Genomic DNA, 17,308 nt, shown 5'->3' with positions numbered 1-17,308 from the left:
GTGAGAGAGAACTGTCAGAGCAAAGTAGGAAAAAAAAACACTGGTAGACAATCCTATCGCACACCCCCAGCTTGAGTGAGAACTGGCCACCCGTGCTGCGGGACACTCAGCTGAGATTTGTGGAGAGAAAACCCTCATGCTAATGTTCAGAGGAGAAAGAAGAGGGGACTCTCTGCGGGGCAGGACGGGGATGGAGCAGAATAGTTTTCTGAATGGACAGTGTGCATCCAATTTACAACTGTGAAACGTCTGGCGTCCTTTATTCCTTTACATTATTGAAATTAGTAATCTTGTTGTTGTCATTGTGTTTTAATCCTGAATGTAAACAGTCATGAAGTCAGTAATCGTGGTTAAAGGATATAGATACAAAGCTTTTATCCAATTAGCTCTTTGATACACACAGCCACAATGAACCGGGAGGAAAAAGCTAATTAACATGCTTTTTATTCAGTCTCCTCTTCGCGCCTTGTCAAGCAGAACCTCTCATCTTTTATATTTTACCTGCAAGCCAACCTGAAAGTCATGTTTTGGGATCTTATTTTGCACCTTTTTTTCTCCCTTTGGCATCTGCAATCTCACCTTCCCTTGTGAGTTTCCAAGTCAATTAAAGTGTTTTTCATGATCACGGAGAAGAAGGGAGAAAAGCAACACGCATAACAAGTCAGGACTGATAGTGGAGTAAGAAAAATGGAATAATTGAACACACTTAACACAAATTTAATTTGTAGAATTCCCTTGACTCGGCTGGGGAGGAGCGCAAGTGTTGCCCTCTACATGTATTCAGGCTTTTGTGCATCGGTGCGACAGTGGGGAAGCGTTAATTAACTCTTCTCCCACGCTGGGCTACCCCCCACCTATCTCTTCAAACACACACACAAAACCTAGAAGCACAAATCCCGTGAGTTGAAATCCTGCATTCATCTCTCAGCCTCTGTGTGTCTGCAGGGTTAACCTGACCGCACACACCCGCTCATCAGGACCCCTCCTTCTATTATTCACGTGTTTATTCCTTCCTAATGCGTCAGTCTGCACTGCGTCACCCGGTGCTCAGAGGGGTGTTTGTTTTTGCACTGGGCCCTCCCATTTGCATCACTGTCAGGAAGAGGGGAGGGGCAGGTGAGACAGAGATCCTGGCAAACAGAACAGTAAAACCTGCAGAGTTACATTAACACAGTACCACATGCCAAAGTGTGCGAGAAGGTATGATGCTACCTGCTAAACCATGAGGTCACCTCTACAGCTGCTGGCCCACAAGCATATTCTCCCACATGTGCTTAACATAGCTTTTTATTTCTTTTACCCTCCCTCAGAGCATCATGCTTCGGTGGCAGCCTCCGCCTCTTAGCGGCCAGAACGGGGAGATCACCGGCTACAAGATCCGGTACAGGAAAGGATCCCGGAGGAGCGAAGCAGCCGAGATCACCGGAGGCACCCAGCTTTTTAAGCTCATTGACGGTAATGGTCACTGACTCAGCAGCTAATAGCGAAGCCAATGTCTAGAATAAACAGAGACAGGTTGTATGAAAGCTTTTGGGAGACTCAGTTCCCATCCACCCACTTTGTTGTCCCTCCGTTGCAGTGTCTCAGAACAGCTCCCAAGCCAGTGGGTGTGAATGTGGTAATTTCTTTCTCCATATGTTGGTTGAGATAAGCAACAGACCAAGTTCAAATCTAGCCCTTTCCATCCAGATTGTGTTTACATGCAGCAGAGACGGAAAACAATCCACACCTGTCACTTTTTTAAACACTCTTGAGACAGTACATGTGGTCAAATTGAAACTCTTACTTGTTTTATCTGCTGGCAAACTTAGTCTCACTGTGATTGATCGAGGACTTTAAAAGGTTGGAAGTATGGGTGGTTAACCCTGGTTTTTGCTAAACAAAAAAAAAAAAAGCAAGAATATTCATGATATATTCAGACTACAGCTGCAGGAAATGTCACTGTTTGCATACTGGAAAGACAAATGTAATTGTGACAGCTGAGAACGTTGGAGAAAGAGAAGGTGTTAATTAACTCTTATCTGATGCAGATGGTATGGAAGTGTTATTTTTATATAACACAATCAGACTCTTGTTTGTTAGCAAGAAGATAAGATAGAACTTTGTTCATCTCAAAGGAAATCATTGTGCCAGATGGCTCCAAAAGACAGTACAAATTAGAGAGATACAAAAAACTAGTCAAATATAAGTGGAAATATAAACTGTATGGGTTTATACAAAAGAGACGGTATCTAAAAAAAAAACTATAGTACAAGAAGTAGGCAGGAAGTAAGAGCGAGTCTAGCAGGCTGCCGCCTGGGACAGCACCGGCAGATAAAAGGTAAAGTACAGCAGCACTCTCCTCTATTGTTGAGAACCTTACCTAGATTCAAATAAACAATGAAAATATAAAATATTCTGACATAAAATGAGTGTAAGAGATCTATTTTTCAACAGTGTAATGAGAGAGCTGTGTAGTTCGAGCAGGAATGTGCAAAGATGCTGACATGGGAGTGTGTGAAACAAGGTGCAATGTGAGCATACTGAAATACTGGTGTTTACACTACACTACAAATATGGACACAAGCATCCTCCTCCAAATGTGGCCTGAGTCACTGTCTCCCACTGTGTCCTCAATATGTCCTGGAGTGTGTTCACACTTGTGCTTCTGAGCTGTCCACTTAGATCACTGAGAGTGTGTTGATGCTAAGTGCGAACACGGCCGTTGTGGAAGCGATAGCAGCGTGAGTCATCCGTTCCCTCGACTCAAAACAAAGCTTGTCTTCTGCAATATTAGATTGAAGTCTTCTGTGATACATTTCAGTGTAATTGTTGAACATGGATTTAAAATGATTGATCTGTGTTTTCTTAGGGGATCTTAATTGTTTCCTTTTGATGCTTTAGATTCGTCTCACATCCAAACTTTGTTCAGACTCTTTATCTCCGCTGGATGTATCTTAGACACTCTCGGCTACGTCTGCCTTTGTGCAATATTTAACATCTTGATCTTGAGGCTGAAGAAGTGTCTGAAGATCTTGTTTGGCGTCAGTCTGTCTGAGTATTAAGTCAACATATGAACTTCATCTGAGCACTTTGAGATGGAGTTACACGTCTTACTGTATCCTTGCATTACCCGCTGCTTCCACAAAATATGCACAATATCACCAAAGACACACAGCAATGCTGATTAATATTAGATGTTGTCTCAGCAACTTTCAAGTGGCCCGGCCTCACGCTGTGTGCTGCATCAAAGAGAATATACACTTAAAAGATGATTTTTGAGGAGATTCTGGGGGGTGAAACAGAGGGGTGTTTGTTGGTTCAAAAGCGTTTAGAAGGCGATGTTGTAGCCTCCGAGGCACACATAGTTAGGCAGTCTTCAGAAGCTACCCCCAAGGGTGGCCCGGAAAGGAGGGTACAGAGAGAAAAGACTACAGGATTAGCATGTTGCGTGCAAATGGGACAATATGACGATGATGAAAAATTTTACAGCAAATTAATACAGCAACACATCATTTGTCAGCGGGCGTTCCCCTCTTTTCTGAATACCAAAGCGGGCACCCAGCAGTGCAGCAGCTCGTTCTGAAGGAGACCAGGCTTTAATATATGGACGAATCCAGCCTCCAAAAGTTTATGCTACTACTCTTTTTAACCCCTTAGAGTTATATTCTTCGGGTTAGCTGCTTTTCTTCCAAACAAGTCTTAATAGCAAACACATTTTTACCAGAAGGGAGAAAAAAACTTCATTTTTACGGATTATAATTGCCCCTCTCTTGATCCTTCCCTAGAGGCAGACTGATGGATTCTCTCCTTTATTGTGCAGCAAAGTATCAAGCAGCTGTTTTAGATATTTATGCTTTCAAAATATTTATCGTGGCTGCAACTCAAACCCCAAATCGACCAGCCGTGGAGAGAGCACCAGTAAATTAGAAAATAAATCAGGTTTTTTGAATGAGAGAGGGAGAGAGAGCAGCTTTAATGGGAGTTTTTTATTGCTAGTTGTTATTCAATTCAGGAACAGCGCAGCCTAAATAGATGTGAATCTGACCTGTCTGTGTTGCCTGTGCAGCTCTGGAGCGTGGGACAGAGTACGCCTTCAGAGTGTCAGCAATGACTGTGAACGGCACCGGACCGGCCACCGAGTGGACCACGGCGGAGACGTTTGAGAGCGACCTGGACGGTAAAAACACCTGCTTTAATCAGTCCATACAGACTACACCAGCACCTGCTCTTTAGTTATTTTTCTTGTCTTTATACAGCTGCAGGATTAATCTTTTCTAGCTTTTAATTACTTTATTGATTAGCTGGAAGTGAAATCCCAACTTTCAAGTTCATTTCATTTTTATAGCACTTTAAAGACAAACCAATTAAACCCAAAAGTTCTTCACAAAGACAAACATATACACAATGTGTATAATATGTGGAAGAAGTGCAAGATTAAAATAGAAAGAAGCCAAACCAAAAGAATCAGATTAAATCACAATGAATAGTAGGATTATATAAATAGGTCTTAAAGTGCATCTTTAAAGCATCGACAGGAAGTTTTCCCTTTGTCCCCCTCACCAGAGTCCCGTGTACCAGACCAGCCCAGCTCTCTCCACGTCCGGCCGCTGGTCAACAGCATCGTGGTGAGCTGGACGCCTCCAGAGAACCAGGACATTGTTGTGCGCGGTTACACCATCGGCTACGGCATTGGCAGTCCTCACGCTCAGACCATCAAAGTGGACTACAAGCAGCGCTACTACACCATCGAGAACCTCGGTAAGACCAAACCACTATTACTCAGTCTGCACACGTTTATTAATTTGAACCACTCTGTTCGCAATGATTCTGTTTTTATTTAGATATTGATCTGATTGCTCGGATATTTCCCAAACACATGATTGCATCTAAAAATATCAGCAGCTTTGCTAAATGGCACTAATGAGGTATTGATGAGACCCTGGAGCGGGTGCATCTCTGCCAAAGCATTTAGAATATATGACACTGATTGTCCTTCCTAAAAATGTACCTGTGGTGTATCTGAGACTGAAAATCCTCTTTGGGGGAAAAATCACAACGCAAACCTCCTCACACACAAACAACAGGAAGCCATTCATCTCTACCTCATAGTGAGTATTCACAGAATTAATGAGTTCCTCTCCGCCACACGCTTCAGCTGCTAATTACACACATTACCCTAATGGGGACAAAATAATTAAAGGTCAAAAATGTTTAAATAAAACAAACTTGTGTTGGTGATTTTAATACTTGCTGTCATCTAAGCAAATGAGACATCAAAAATACCTCCCTTAAATGTTCTGCACGAGGGCCTTTTTTCAGCAGGGGATCAGACTAACCTGTGAATAAGTGAGACTAATTATTGTCAAGTATAACTTAATTCATTCATCATTTTAGGTAGTGAACCTTTCTTTTAATAAAGCTGAAGAAAGAATTGTTGTGACAGCTTTTACTTTAGTAAGAACAGAGATTTGACATAATTGTAGATTTATTTTCCCAGGGTAGAAAGGTGGGGTCCGGCCGGGTCGATCATGTTAGATGCAGTATTGGTTTGGAGCACAGAATTGCCAGGCCCATTTGAGGTGATCCACAGAATTTTGCGATGGTTTCGGTGTCTGTTCTCATTTTTTCCACTCGCTGTGAATCTGGCGAGAAAACACACTGAGAACTGAATAAAATGGATAACAAACACGTTTTCATGGCCACAGACCGAACTACAAAACACTGGTTACTAACACTGTCTATACTTTGGCCATTCATTCAGTGTTTACTCTGATAGCCTTTTCAGTTGCTGCCCGTAAACTCTGGAATGAGTTGCCCTTGCACATTAGGCAGGTCGACTCACTTCCTGTTTTTAAATCCTCTCTTAAAACAAATTTTTTCTCTTTGGCTTTTATCTCAGTTTGAGATGCTGGCTTTTATTGTTTTATTCTATTGTTTTAACTGTTTTGTGTTTTATGTGTGTGTACAGCACTTTGGCCAACTCTGTTGTTTTAAAGTGCTCTATAAATAAAGTTGAGTTGAGTTGAGTTGATCCAGAAGTGGACATACATGTACAGTGTTATCCAACAACACATAAAAAGCTTGACGCTATAAATACATGCCCCCGGACCCCCCTAGTTGTGGCAGGTTTTCTCTATCCACGCAATGTTCTTACCTTTTTAACCCCGTACCTGTTTGCATCCCTGATTTCCAGTAGAATATAATTTTTTGTCCATCGTTTTTCATAATGTAGGTCATATTTTACCCGAGTTTTTAATTAACGGTGTAATTCATCTCCATCAATAACACTGCAGTGTTGAAAGCTTCAACAAGGGGCCTAAAAGTGGATCATGAATTAGAAATAATACTCGTAGGAAATTGCGAGTTTTGGGGGAGGAATTGTTGTAAAATATCTACATGCACATAATTGAAGCCTTCATTACAATCACAGTAGGAGGAACGACTGTATTCAAATACTCATGCCGGCTAATATCACAATTATGACTCCAGAGTCTCGAGAGTTTCGCTTTGATTAGATGGCTGCATCAATTTGTCTCCCTCCTCCTGTCTCTCTCGCTCTACACTCTGTCTTAACCTCTCTCTCCCTCGCTGTCTCTCTCTCAGACCCCAGCTCGCACTATGTGATCACACTGAAGGCCTACAACAACGTGGGCGAGGGGATTCCTGTGTATGAGAGCGCCATCACCAGACCGCAGTCAGGTATGAAATACACACATCAAGATCTACACATAGGTGCTCTCTGTGTACCTGAAATAATCAGTTGCTTTTTCTACATTTAACTGTTTTCTTCTTAGCTCACACTCAGCAGAATCTACATATAATATGTATTATGGGATGCACTCACACTGAATGGCTGTAGTCATTCAGTGAAGCTATAAAAAGACTTGGACTGACATTTATCTTTTGTTCCCTCGAACCTGGGATCATTATCAGACAGAATGTGTCTGGACTCCAAATTACCGCAGAGATAACGGGTCATCAGGGTGTCTCACTGCTCTAATTAACTCTCTGCTTTATGGCCCCCGGTATACTCGACTTTCTTTTCAATCAAATGTTCCAAACCTCCGAATTTTGCCCTTAGATTGCCAGATGTATCTAGATTTCATGGTTTCAAGGCAAAGGACTCTCATACTTTGATGGAAGAGATATCAAACCGCAAAGAATAGCCAGAAACCTTATTGAGAGTGTAAACCATTAACAAACATTAACGTTTTTGTGCACAGCCTGTCCCGTATTTACACCAGGCGCAAGATAGTGAAGGTTAAAAAACAGAATACCAACTAATTGTTATCATGTTGCCGCTTCCCTATTTATTAGCAATTGAAAAGACAATGGATGGTGAAAGTCAGGTCGGACAATAAGCCATGTATCCAGTTATAAACATCATATTTGACTTATTAGCTGCTGTGCCACAACATTCAAGCATCATCTAGCTAGAACTTCAGTTTGATAATATTACATCATACAATAGGAAAGGTGTAAATTCCTAGCTAACAGTAATGTTAGCAATCTAGAGGTTATTTTAACTTTCTAAGAGCAGCGTTGGTTAGGAATTAGTTGAATGCTAACAACAGCTGACTATCACAAGCCCTTCTTACACTGCAGTTCCGCCTCAGCGCCGTAACGAAGCTCCGCCCTCATGCCACCTTTGTCATTTTACATTGGACCATGCAACGCCGGCACAAAGCCACCCCAGTTTCTGTTTTTAGATAGTGTTACGGCGTTACGGAAGCAAATTGAGCGTGAGGTGTAAACAAACACAATACACACACACAGCGCTGTTCTGCCCTTTTCTTTTTTCTTGAAATATGGCCTGTTTTTACTCAAGATTTTCACTATCCGTTGTCTTTTTTGTTGCTGATCAATAGAGGCAATTATATGACAACAATTTTCCAGATTTACTAAGTTTATAGGATTTGAAACCTGACCTGAAACAACAAATACACAAGAAGACAGTACAAAATGGACTCAACAGCAATAAAACAGATATAACAATACAGGATACAAAATATCCTACAATAAAACCAACTGTAAAACAGGAAGCACAAAATCAAACATGACTACACGACTGAGCCCTCTTTAAAAACCAGCTCTTAAGTTCCCCAAAGCTGGTTTGGGGATGAGGGAAGTAACAGTAGAATAAAACCCAGGAAACAATGACATTCTAACAGCATTAGAGCTTCCCATCCTGAGCGTGACGTAAGAGGAAAATGGCCGCCGTGTGAATATGGATATGTTGACTAACTTTGTTAGGCTAAAACAATTTAACCCTCCTGGGACTAAACGTGAGATAATGTCAGAGATAATATCAGTATTGTGGACATGTAATATACAGATAAGTAAAAAGATAGAGAAGTAAAATCTGCTCCTAAAAATTCCAAAGATACTGTCTGCTGGAAGTCATTAAAAAACACAGTACAGTATTCTCATTGGAAAATGGATATTGATTGAACAAAGGTTATTGGATTTTGGATCAATATTGGCCTTCATTTAAAGTTGGACTGAACTGTCTCGCCTGTGATGTAGTTATCTTTGCAAACCTGCCAGCTGCCAGCCAGACGATCCATAACTCTTTGTGCGTCAGATCACAACCCTGTTAACAATTAGAAGTAGAACTCCAGTCTCCGTGCACTAAGTTTGACAAATGATCTTAAAACACTGGCAGTAAGTCTGCATGTTACTGAGTTCACTCAGTTTATGCGACAGTGTCAGAAGACAACCAGCCCGTGCTCCCTGGGGTGTCTCAGAATGAGGGCTGCCCCCGCCTCCTCTCCCATCCCGCCTCCCACCTCCCGCGCAGCCTTGATCACTCCGGTTTGTCTCTGCCGCAGCACTATTGCTCTGTGAGCTGGAGAGGGGTGGGATGCTGGATGACATGAGTCACATCAACGTGCTTCGAGGGGGGGTGGCAGACTTAGTGTGTGCACACACTCGCACACTGTCATACTGTACAGTTCTCTCTATGAGGCTCCCTCTTCCTCACATCGTCTCTCTCGCACACACTCAGAACGCTGCATGCATGCGGACCCCCCGTGGTGGCTTTGGCAACCCTTCGTCAGATCCAAACGCTTCCTCTCAAAGCAGAACCAAAGCCCACCACCATCGTCTGCTGCTGAATCCTCTGGGGCGCGTTCCGTTCCTGCCAGTTTGTTCAAGTCGGGATTAAAAAGACGCGCTGACCTACATAGTACTTCTACTTTTTAAAAAAACTGCTGATAAACTTGCTGAACTTCGGCTGAGGGAGTGCTAAGTTTAATATGCTTTAATAAAATGACGTCTTCACTGACAAAGGAGGAAATAAAAGATTGTATCCCCGTCTGTTAAAAGAAACCTATGAAGGCAAGTCAGCCTCTTTGCTGCAGTGTATTGGACTTGTAAACACTGTATTCTTCCGAGCCGGGGAGAGAAAAGCAGCTCGCATGCCACTCCAAAAACCTCAGTGACTCTCCAAAACCACATGAATGCTTGATCTTCTTCGTACACACACCCTCACACACGCACTCTGACTCAGTCTTGGGAATATAATGAGGGCAGCCCTGCACAAAGAGGTGTCAAATGGAGCGAGGCGGAGAGGAGAGGACCAACAAGTGGTCGAGGAGGAGTGTCATCGCGGGTGACTGACCAAAGCTTTTTCTCCCATCTCAACCAAACCAACTACAAAAAAACCCCAGCAGCCACAAGGCCATCTTGAAGTGTTTAGCCCCCAGTGAGCCGGCCAGAAGCTGCTTGTTTGAGCCCCTCTTTTTCCTCCTATAGACCAACACACACACACACAGACCAAACTCTCTGGGATTTATGGAGTGTAATGGGCAGGTACCTTACACACAGGCACACTCAAGTGTTCTCGTGCAGGCCCATATACACAGTGTCCCTCTTACGTAAACAGATAATTCAGCAACAGGTTGTCGTGACACAACATAATAAATCCTTTATATTACACCTAAGTGCTGGACCATACAGGGTCTGTAAAGGGGAATAATACAGCTTAATTTCACAGTTGAATTCAGTACTTACTCGTACAATATGACTAAGATCGAAATGTATCATTCATAAGAGAGCATTATTCTATCTCTCCCAAGATGACTCTCCCTTTAATAACCCAACTTATTACACCGCTGTGTTAAATACTGGATTCTGATTGGTTAGCTCGGCATTCCGAGGTCTGTTATTACTCGATAACAGACCGTTGCTATGAAGAACAGACCGTTGCTAGGGATTCTGCTCTAATCACTCAATCCGGAGGATTAACTGTAATCATATCAATCCGCCGAAAGAAGTCAGGTAAATTTGAAGTCCGTCTGTTCACAGGAGAAAAAAGATGAGATGAGAACATTTGGAGAGAAAGCAATAAAGGTTAAGAGACGCAAAAAAACTGAAGGCTACAACAGAGAGATCTAGAGAACTGAAGACGGCACATGAAGTTAACTTTAAACAGAACACAGTACGGGAGACGGCGGAGTTTAGGATGGTGAATTGAAAAGAAAATGTCGACAGACTCTGACAGTGACGAAACCTCAATCAGGCACTGCTTCCTTACTTCACCATCAGGGGAAATGTTTCCGTTTAATGTGAATAAAAACAGCTAGCGTAGCTCATTTTAAGAAGGCGAGAGTTAAACATTGTTATGGACGTAGCTCCATTTTTAAATAGAAAATGGAAATAAATGAAAGTGTGTTAACTTTTTAATTTTTGATAATCTAATAACAGAAATCATAAAAAGATGTTACACCTTTGACCACAAGCACGAACTCCTTTGAGCTTCAGAACAGAAGCAGCACCCGACACGTACACATCCAACCACAGCCACCATGACCCTCTCCTCTCCTCTGCATGCAGGCTCCGTTGCTTAAAGCCTCGATATTCTCTCCACAGTTTTCAAGGACATAATGCGCCCTGTCAATGTTACTCTGCTGAGAGGGAAATGTTCCAGTGCGTACAGTGTCCTTCTGTTTATCCACTTTGCATTCTGAATGTTGTGAAAAGCTCCGTGATGTAAACATTTCTAAACGCATTTAAGCGTTGGCTCTCTCTAGAAAGATTGGGTGAACACTTGAGTGTGAGTGTTTGGAAAGTTGGCAGTAGGATTGTGGGTGTCTGCTTGCACTCTAGTTTTCCATTTACTGTAATCTTTTCTTATGAATGGTGTATCTCCTCTTCCTCTCTGTAGCGCTACAGTAGCTATACTGCTCAGTAGACTCTATAGCAAACAGGTCTGTAGATGCGTCTTATTGTAGAGGTCATGTCTGTTTTTCTAATAGAATCTTCTCTCTCTTTCTCTTCACCCTTCCCAATCCCATCCTTGTGGCAATTACTTTTTCTTCCTCCCTCATCGTTGTCCTTCCTTTTAACTCATTAACATTATTTCCTCCTTATTGTTCCTCCCTGCATCCTGTTCTGGCTCCACCGTGTGATCCACCACGCTTCTTTGTGTTTTAATTTTGGTCATTATAATTTGTGTGCTTGCATGCGGGTTGACTGCCTAACTTGCAGACCCAATAGACCCCGATGTTGACCTGTACGAACTCTTCCATGCTCCATACACCCCAGTACCAGACCCCTCTCCCATGATGCCTCCTGTGGGTGTTCAGGCCTCCGTGCTGAGCCACGACACCATCAAGGTGACATGGGCTGACAACTCGCTGCCCAAGAACCAAAAGATCACGGATAACCGCTTCTACACGGTGCGCTGGAAGACCAACATCCCCGCCAACACCAAAGTCAAGGTAAGAGATTCTTCTTCAACACACACTTCCTGATTAGCTGTGTGTTTTTTTCAATACAGGAAGAAGATTTCTGAAGTTTATTGGATTCAATAGTTAGTTTTTAGGGGGGAGTATTTATGGAAATACTCCATAAAAGACTTATGGTCTCATTTTAAAGTTTTATTCTCGAAGATCTTAGTTTTGTTCTCTTTGGCGGCACCTATGGTGATAAACGCTAATTGTGGGAGCACACTTCCCAGATATCCAGACAGTGTTGCATGTGTGACGTCCACGGTTGGCTCCGGTTGTAACTCTTGATTTTCCTGGCTGACGGTCGCTTTCCTTTTTAGACTGTTTGACTTCATCTGAGCGTCGAAATTTGTTTCTTTTTCTTTGGATTTTCACTTATTTTTGAAGTTGTATCTGTAGTCATCCATCTTTTCTTTGTTTGTTCAGCCATAGCAGATTACTGTTTCCTCGCAACACTTGCAGAGACAGGAAAAGCAGCCGCTAAGCTCCGCCTACCCTCTCTGGCAGACCAACCACTGCTGGGTGATGGAAAACGCGTCACTAAATGGGCGCCGCTTGTGATTTTTTCCGCTAAAGTCGCCACAGACACCCAGTCTGTAATACTGCAAGTGCAGAGGCTTTCATCAGTGGGCCATAGGCTCAATCACCATTGTGTTACCTCATTCGGCGATAGATAGAACAGACTCACTCTGTTTTTCCTGCTTCATCCCAGCACTTGTAAGCTCAGATAAGTTGTTTTCAGCTTGGTGTCATTCAGTTCAATACAGTTCAGTCTGATCAAACTTTTGTGATACCACTTGTTTTAATACAAAACCTTCTGCGTGGGACTCGTTCCTTCACGCCAACACAGAGCAGAGTCATGTATTGCTGTTCTGAAAATAAAAAGTAATGTCATACGATGATATAAAATACAGTATTCCCAGAGCAGCTCCAAAGCCCAGGGGCAGCATGAGGCTGATATTTGTCTCTGAGCAGTAATCTGTTCTCATCCACCGTCTGAAGCACTGTAAAGAGAAGTAGTCTCTCTGCACCCTTTACGTTTTTTAACCGAGAACTTCTCCCTCAAAACATTCAGCGTTTATCTTCCTCTCAGCAGGTTTTGGGTCGAGTAAGCAGGTGTTCACAGGAGAAATACAGTGATCTGTATCTGTAGATTTAGTGGTTGATTTAAACTAAAACGTCCAATACGTCCTTTAATAACTATAAGTTGTTATAGGGGTTATTTTCTTTATCTCTAAAGTTATAAACCTTAACATTTCTATCACCCTTGATTTGAAAAACATTGTAACAGTTTAACTATGTGCCGGCGTGCCAGTTAGGTTGCAGCCTAACACTACTGATACTGAGGGTTTGTGACTCATTATCTTATTTTTCTTTTAAAAGTCAACCGTACAAAGGTCACAGAAATAAGAAAATGTATTTAGAACCCAAAATAGACACAACCAAACAATTAAGCACAAAAATGTTAATTAAATTTAAATTTTAAATTGAAGAAAACAAAAACAAAAGAAAAGCGTTGCTTCCGGAAATTGAAAATCCAGCCCGTGATTTTTCTCCAACAGTCCACAAACAGAAACTCAGAAACAAGTCTATTCTATTCAGATCAGTGCACTCCAAGGTAAAACATTTCAATGTGAGGAAAAGTTGAGACAGGAAAAGAGAAACAAAGTAATGGATGCTCACGCATGCAGTCAAAAGTCCGGTCAGTCCATAAACAATGGCAATAAAATCACTACAGTCGTCGATGCAGCGGCCCTGTTTTCGACTCCCGTCCTCGGCCCTTCACTGCGTTTGCAATTGCATTGGAATCTGTGAAATGAACCTTTTTGCTCGATAATTGAAATCAGTATAAATGCATTATTAGTTGTTTGATTTCTTTTTATCAGTTGTTGAATTATGATCCTAAAAAAGCTCTTTTGTTGTTTGGACTGGAAGTATGACAGATTTTCTGAGATCAGTGTCGGCAGATGCAAATCTTGTGTCACTGTGTGACAGTCCTATGCAGGCGTGTAATGTGTAAAAAAGAGTGTCAATATTTGTAGTGAGTTAGAGTGAGACGCGCCTGATAGAAGGTGTTTGAGATTCAGCTGCAGATTCTTGAATTCATCATTCATAATTATGATGATGAGTTATCTCAGATTGCTGGATTACAGTGTGTGTCTGTGTATGTGTGTGTTTGTCTAAGTGTGTGTGTCTCTCTCTCTTGTGTGTGTGTGTGTGTGTGTGTGTGTGTTCATGGTTGTATGCATGTGTGCAAACCTGTGACCGAGCAGAGCTCAGATAAAGGCCTGCGTTTACTGATAAATTATTCAACAAGGACAAGACAAACTGAGAACTAGAAAAAGAGCGAGCTGATCTGACAGAGCGTTCTCCGTACAGCCTCGTCAGACGACACACACACACACACACACACACACACACACACACACACACACAAAGACACACAGAGTCATGTCTTGCTGCTATGAGTGGATGCTTAAATTGGTTGGATTCTCGCACTGTGACAGTAATTAAAGACTTCCAATGGCTCATTATGTTTCTGTCCCATTAACCAAACTCAATATATTAACAAGTCTATTAGAGAGGTCTCTCCTGGTGTCTTTTTATCAGTGCCGTGTGGACTCTACATCCTGTACATCCTGTATAAATGCAGGTACAGCTGTCCTTGAGCCCAGTCGAACCAACAGTGATTCACTTTAACGCTGTTCTTCACGTCCTGTCTTCTCTCGGAGCGAGTCTAGCCAGACGAGCTTTTACATTATTGAAGAGACGACTGCTCTCGAACTGCCAGCGTGTTTCTAAAGGACAGAGTGTTTGCTTTTCCTATCCCACTGCCCTCTGCTTGACAGCCCCCTCCGGAGAACTGCACTTCTGTCATAGCACGCAACGTTATAGATAGGGCTGTTAGCGACCCGACGAACCTGACTCGCTGCTGCTGCGACCCAGCAAGTTAAAGCCGCGCCGCCTCTCTCTCCTGACAGCTCAGGCTGCAGATTCAAAGACAAACGGTTACATAACTCAAGATTTGCTGACTATTTTAAAGTTTTTAATACCATAGCAATGTGACATGTAGCCCAGCTTATTCATAATCGCTACATTTGTCTTTGTTGGGCACAATATTTCACGTCGATCATGATTTAGCATCACTTAATTTAAAGGTTCTGGTTCCCCTCAGTGGTCATAGTGTGCAATGTATCCTTAACTCTGCACAACATTCACACTAGTGATTGTGTTCAGGATCAAGTCGAGGCAAATGTATGTGTGTAGCACATTTAAAACAACGTGAGCTGACCAAAGTGCTTTACAGAAAGATAAAACAGTCTAGAAAGACTTTACAAATTATGAAGATCACACACAAATAAAAAGATAATGAATGATATAGACAAACACATTTAAAAAAACACATTTAAACCAATTTAGGTAATTTCAAAGGCCAGGGAAAAGCGGTGTGCTTTGAGCTGTGCTCTGAATGATTGAATTGAGTTGGCACCTCTAATATGAGGAGGCGATGTGCTCTACTAATGGGGGCCCACAACTGAAAAGCGCGGTCACCCCACAGTTTCCGCTTCGCCCGAGGGCCAGCAGGGACTGCTCAGAAGATCTGGGTGCTCGTGATGAGGTATAAGGGTTTAAAAGATCAGATAGGTACGAGGGAGCCGATCCATAAAGCGAGTTATAAACAAGTAACTAGGGATGCACGATGCCGATATCCGATATGCCGATATTTTTCAACCCTTTTTGCCGATTGCCAATTTCGATACCGATATATTAGGCACGTGTTTTTTTCCACCTAATTGCAGAGAACATCGAGTTGGCCCACTGGCAGATGCAGAAATAACATAATACAGTGCTTTTTAAAATGTACACATTTAGTGGTGCACGCAGTTCTGCACGCACACTAGCGCCAATGTAATGTCGTAGCATTACGTCAAGCTTTTTTAGGGAATCATCGAGCATTTAGGCAAAATATGAGCGTTGTTTTATTGCCGGAAAATATCAGCAGCTGCCGATGCCGATGTGTCATTTTCAAGCCATAATCTGCAGATGCCGAAAATGTACCGATAATATCATGCATCCCTACAAGTAACATTTTAAAATAAATTCTAAAGTTGACAGGGAGCCAGTGAAGGGAGGCGAGTACGGGGAAGATGTGCTCACGCTTTTGTGTACCTGTTAAAAATCTAGCAGCAGTGTTTTGCACATACTAGAGACGTGAGAGGAAGGACTGACTGATCCCGACGTACAAGGAGTTTCAGTAGTCCAAGCGAGAAGTGATAAAAGAAACAGAATCATTGGATGGATAGTTGGATTAAGAGAAGGCTGAATGATGAGGACAATGTGATAAGCGTTTACAGACATTTTCAACACGTCACTTTTATGGATTTGCTGTTTTTTTTCTTATCTGATCGTAAAGTTAGTATGTTTAGGTTTTGGGGAGTTGGTCAGGGAAAACAAGTTGAATGTTTTCATTTTATTGCCTAAAATATGATTGAAATAATCAAGAAATAATCATCAGACATCAGAGCAAAATCCTGGGAAAAAATCCTTATTGTGTTATAAATGGTAACATCAGTTTGTTCATTCAGATCTTTCGCGTCCCTGCAGACTTCATCAGTGTTCAGTGAAAATAATCTGCCATCTGTGTGTGTCTGTCTCTCCCCAGATGGCCAACACCACCAGCCTGAACCACATGGTGACGGGTCTGAAGCCCAACACACTGTACGAGTTCTCCGTCATGGTGACCAAAGGCCGCCGCACCAGCACGTGGAGCATGACCGCACAGGGAACCACCTTTGAGACCAGTAGGGACACAAACAAACACACAAACACAGACACACACGATGTGCATAATCACTGAGAGACAATCCAACATGTCCTGTGTAACGAGCCCCTGGCTGGCTGGGAGTAACATTTGACTTCTTGCAGCCCAAATGGAAGGAGAGGACACGCCTGAGGAAAGTCAAGCGGTCACTCCGCAGTATAATATGACTGAAATAATATTAAGAAAGGTATTTATCAGTGGAACTTGTATTGATTACAACAGCAATCAAGGAAACCTGAAGGAAATTTGGTGATTGTGGAAAATAATTTTGGCGCTTTCCTGCTGTTCACTGAGTAAGTTCTAACTAACCCTGCTTCCAGGCAAGATACCCAATTAGACTAACAAACAACTTATAATAAGAAGTAATTAATCATTAAAATGATACCACAGTTTTGTGTTAAAACAAATTATTTGTTTACATTTTTCTCTTGATTTGCAGACCCATGGCCTGGAGTCTCGGCCTGAGGAACAATAGCGCCACAAACACAGACCTGACTCTGTTATGGATTCAAACTTAAATCAATTAATATATTTTGTTTTGGTTCATTATTCCATTACTGTTAAACCTGGGTGGGCTTGACTTCATGTTCCTCATAGATTGAGAAAAGTGAATCTACAACTTTCACCATAGCAACATAAAGTCATTAAAATCCATCTGCCAATTTGTATTGAAAGTGTACAATCCCCTGAGTATCTGCATAAGATAAAGATACTTAAATCTGCAAGCTGGGAGGTGTGTGAGCGGATACTTGTAGTATCAAGATTTGTTTTG

General features: G+C 42.2%; 1 protein-coding gene across 1 annotated transcript in view; it reads left to right on the top strand.

Annotated features, from left to right (window-relative positions):
- Positions 1-17,308, top strand: part of neo1a (neogenin 1a) — a 181,159-nt gene that overhangs the window by 152,287 nt on the left and 11,564 nt on the right. Inside the window, exons 13-18 of the mRNA XM_069657918.1 lie at positions 1,311-1,455; positions 4,049-4,159; positions 4,546-4,740; positions 6,586-6,681; positions 11,473-11,705; positions 16,378-16,516. Of these exons, the coding sequence (XP_069514019.1) occupies positions 1,311-1,455; positions 4,049-4,159; positions 4,546-4,740; positions 6,586-6,681; positions 11,473-11,705; positions 16,378-16,516 (919 nt within the window). The remainder of the gene's footprint in view (positions 1-1,310; positions 1,456-4,048; positions 4,160-4,545; positions 4,741-6,585; positions 6,682-11,472; positions 11,706-16,377; positions 16,517-17,308) is intronic.

This window comes from Semicossyphus pulcher, unplaced genomic scaffold (genome assembly GCF_022749685.1).
Source record: "Semicossyphus pulcher isolate SPU_LCO1_2020_fin unplaced genomic scaffold, fSemPul1.0.p SCAF_1, whole genome shotgun sequence".
Classification (NCBI taxonomy): Eukaryota; Metazoa; Chordata; class Actinopteri; order Labriformes; family Labridae; genus Semicossyphus; species Semicossyphus pulcher.
Note: the sequence above shows the minus strand (reverse complement) of the source record. Positions and strands in the feature narration are given on the sequence as shown.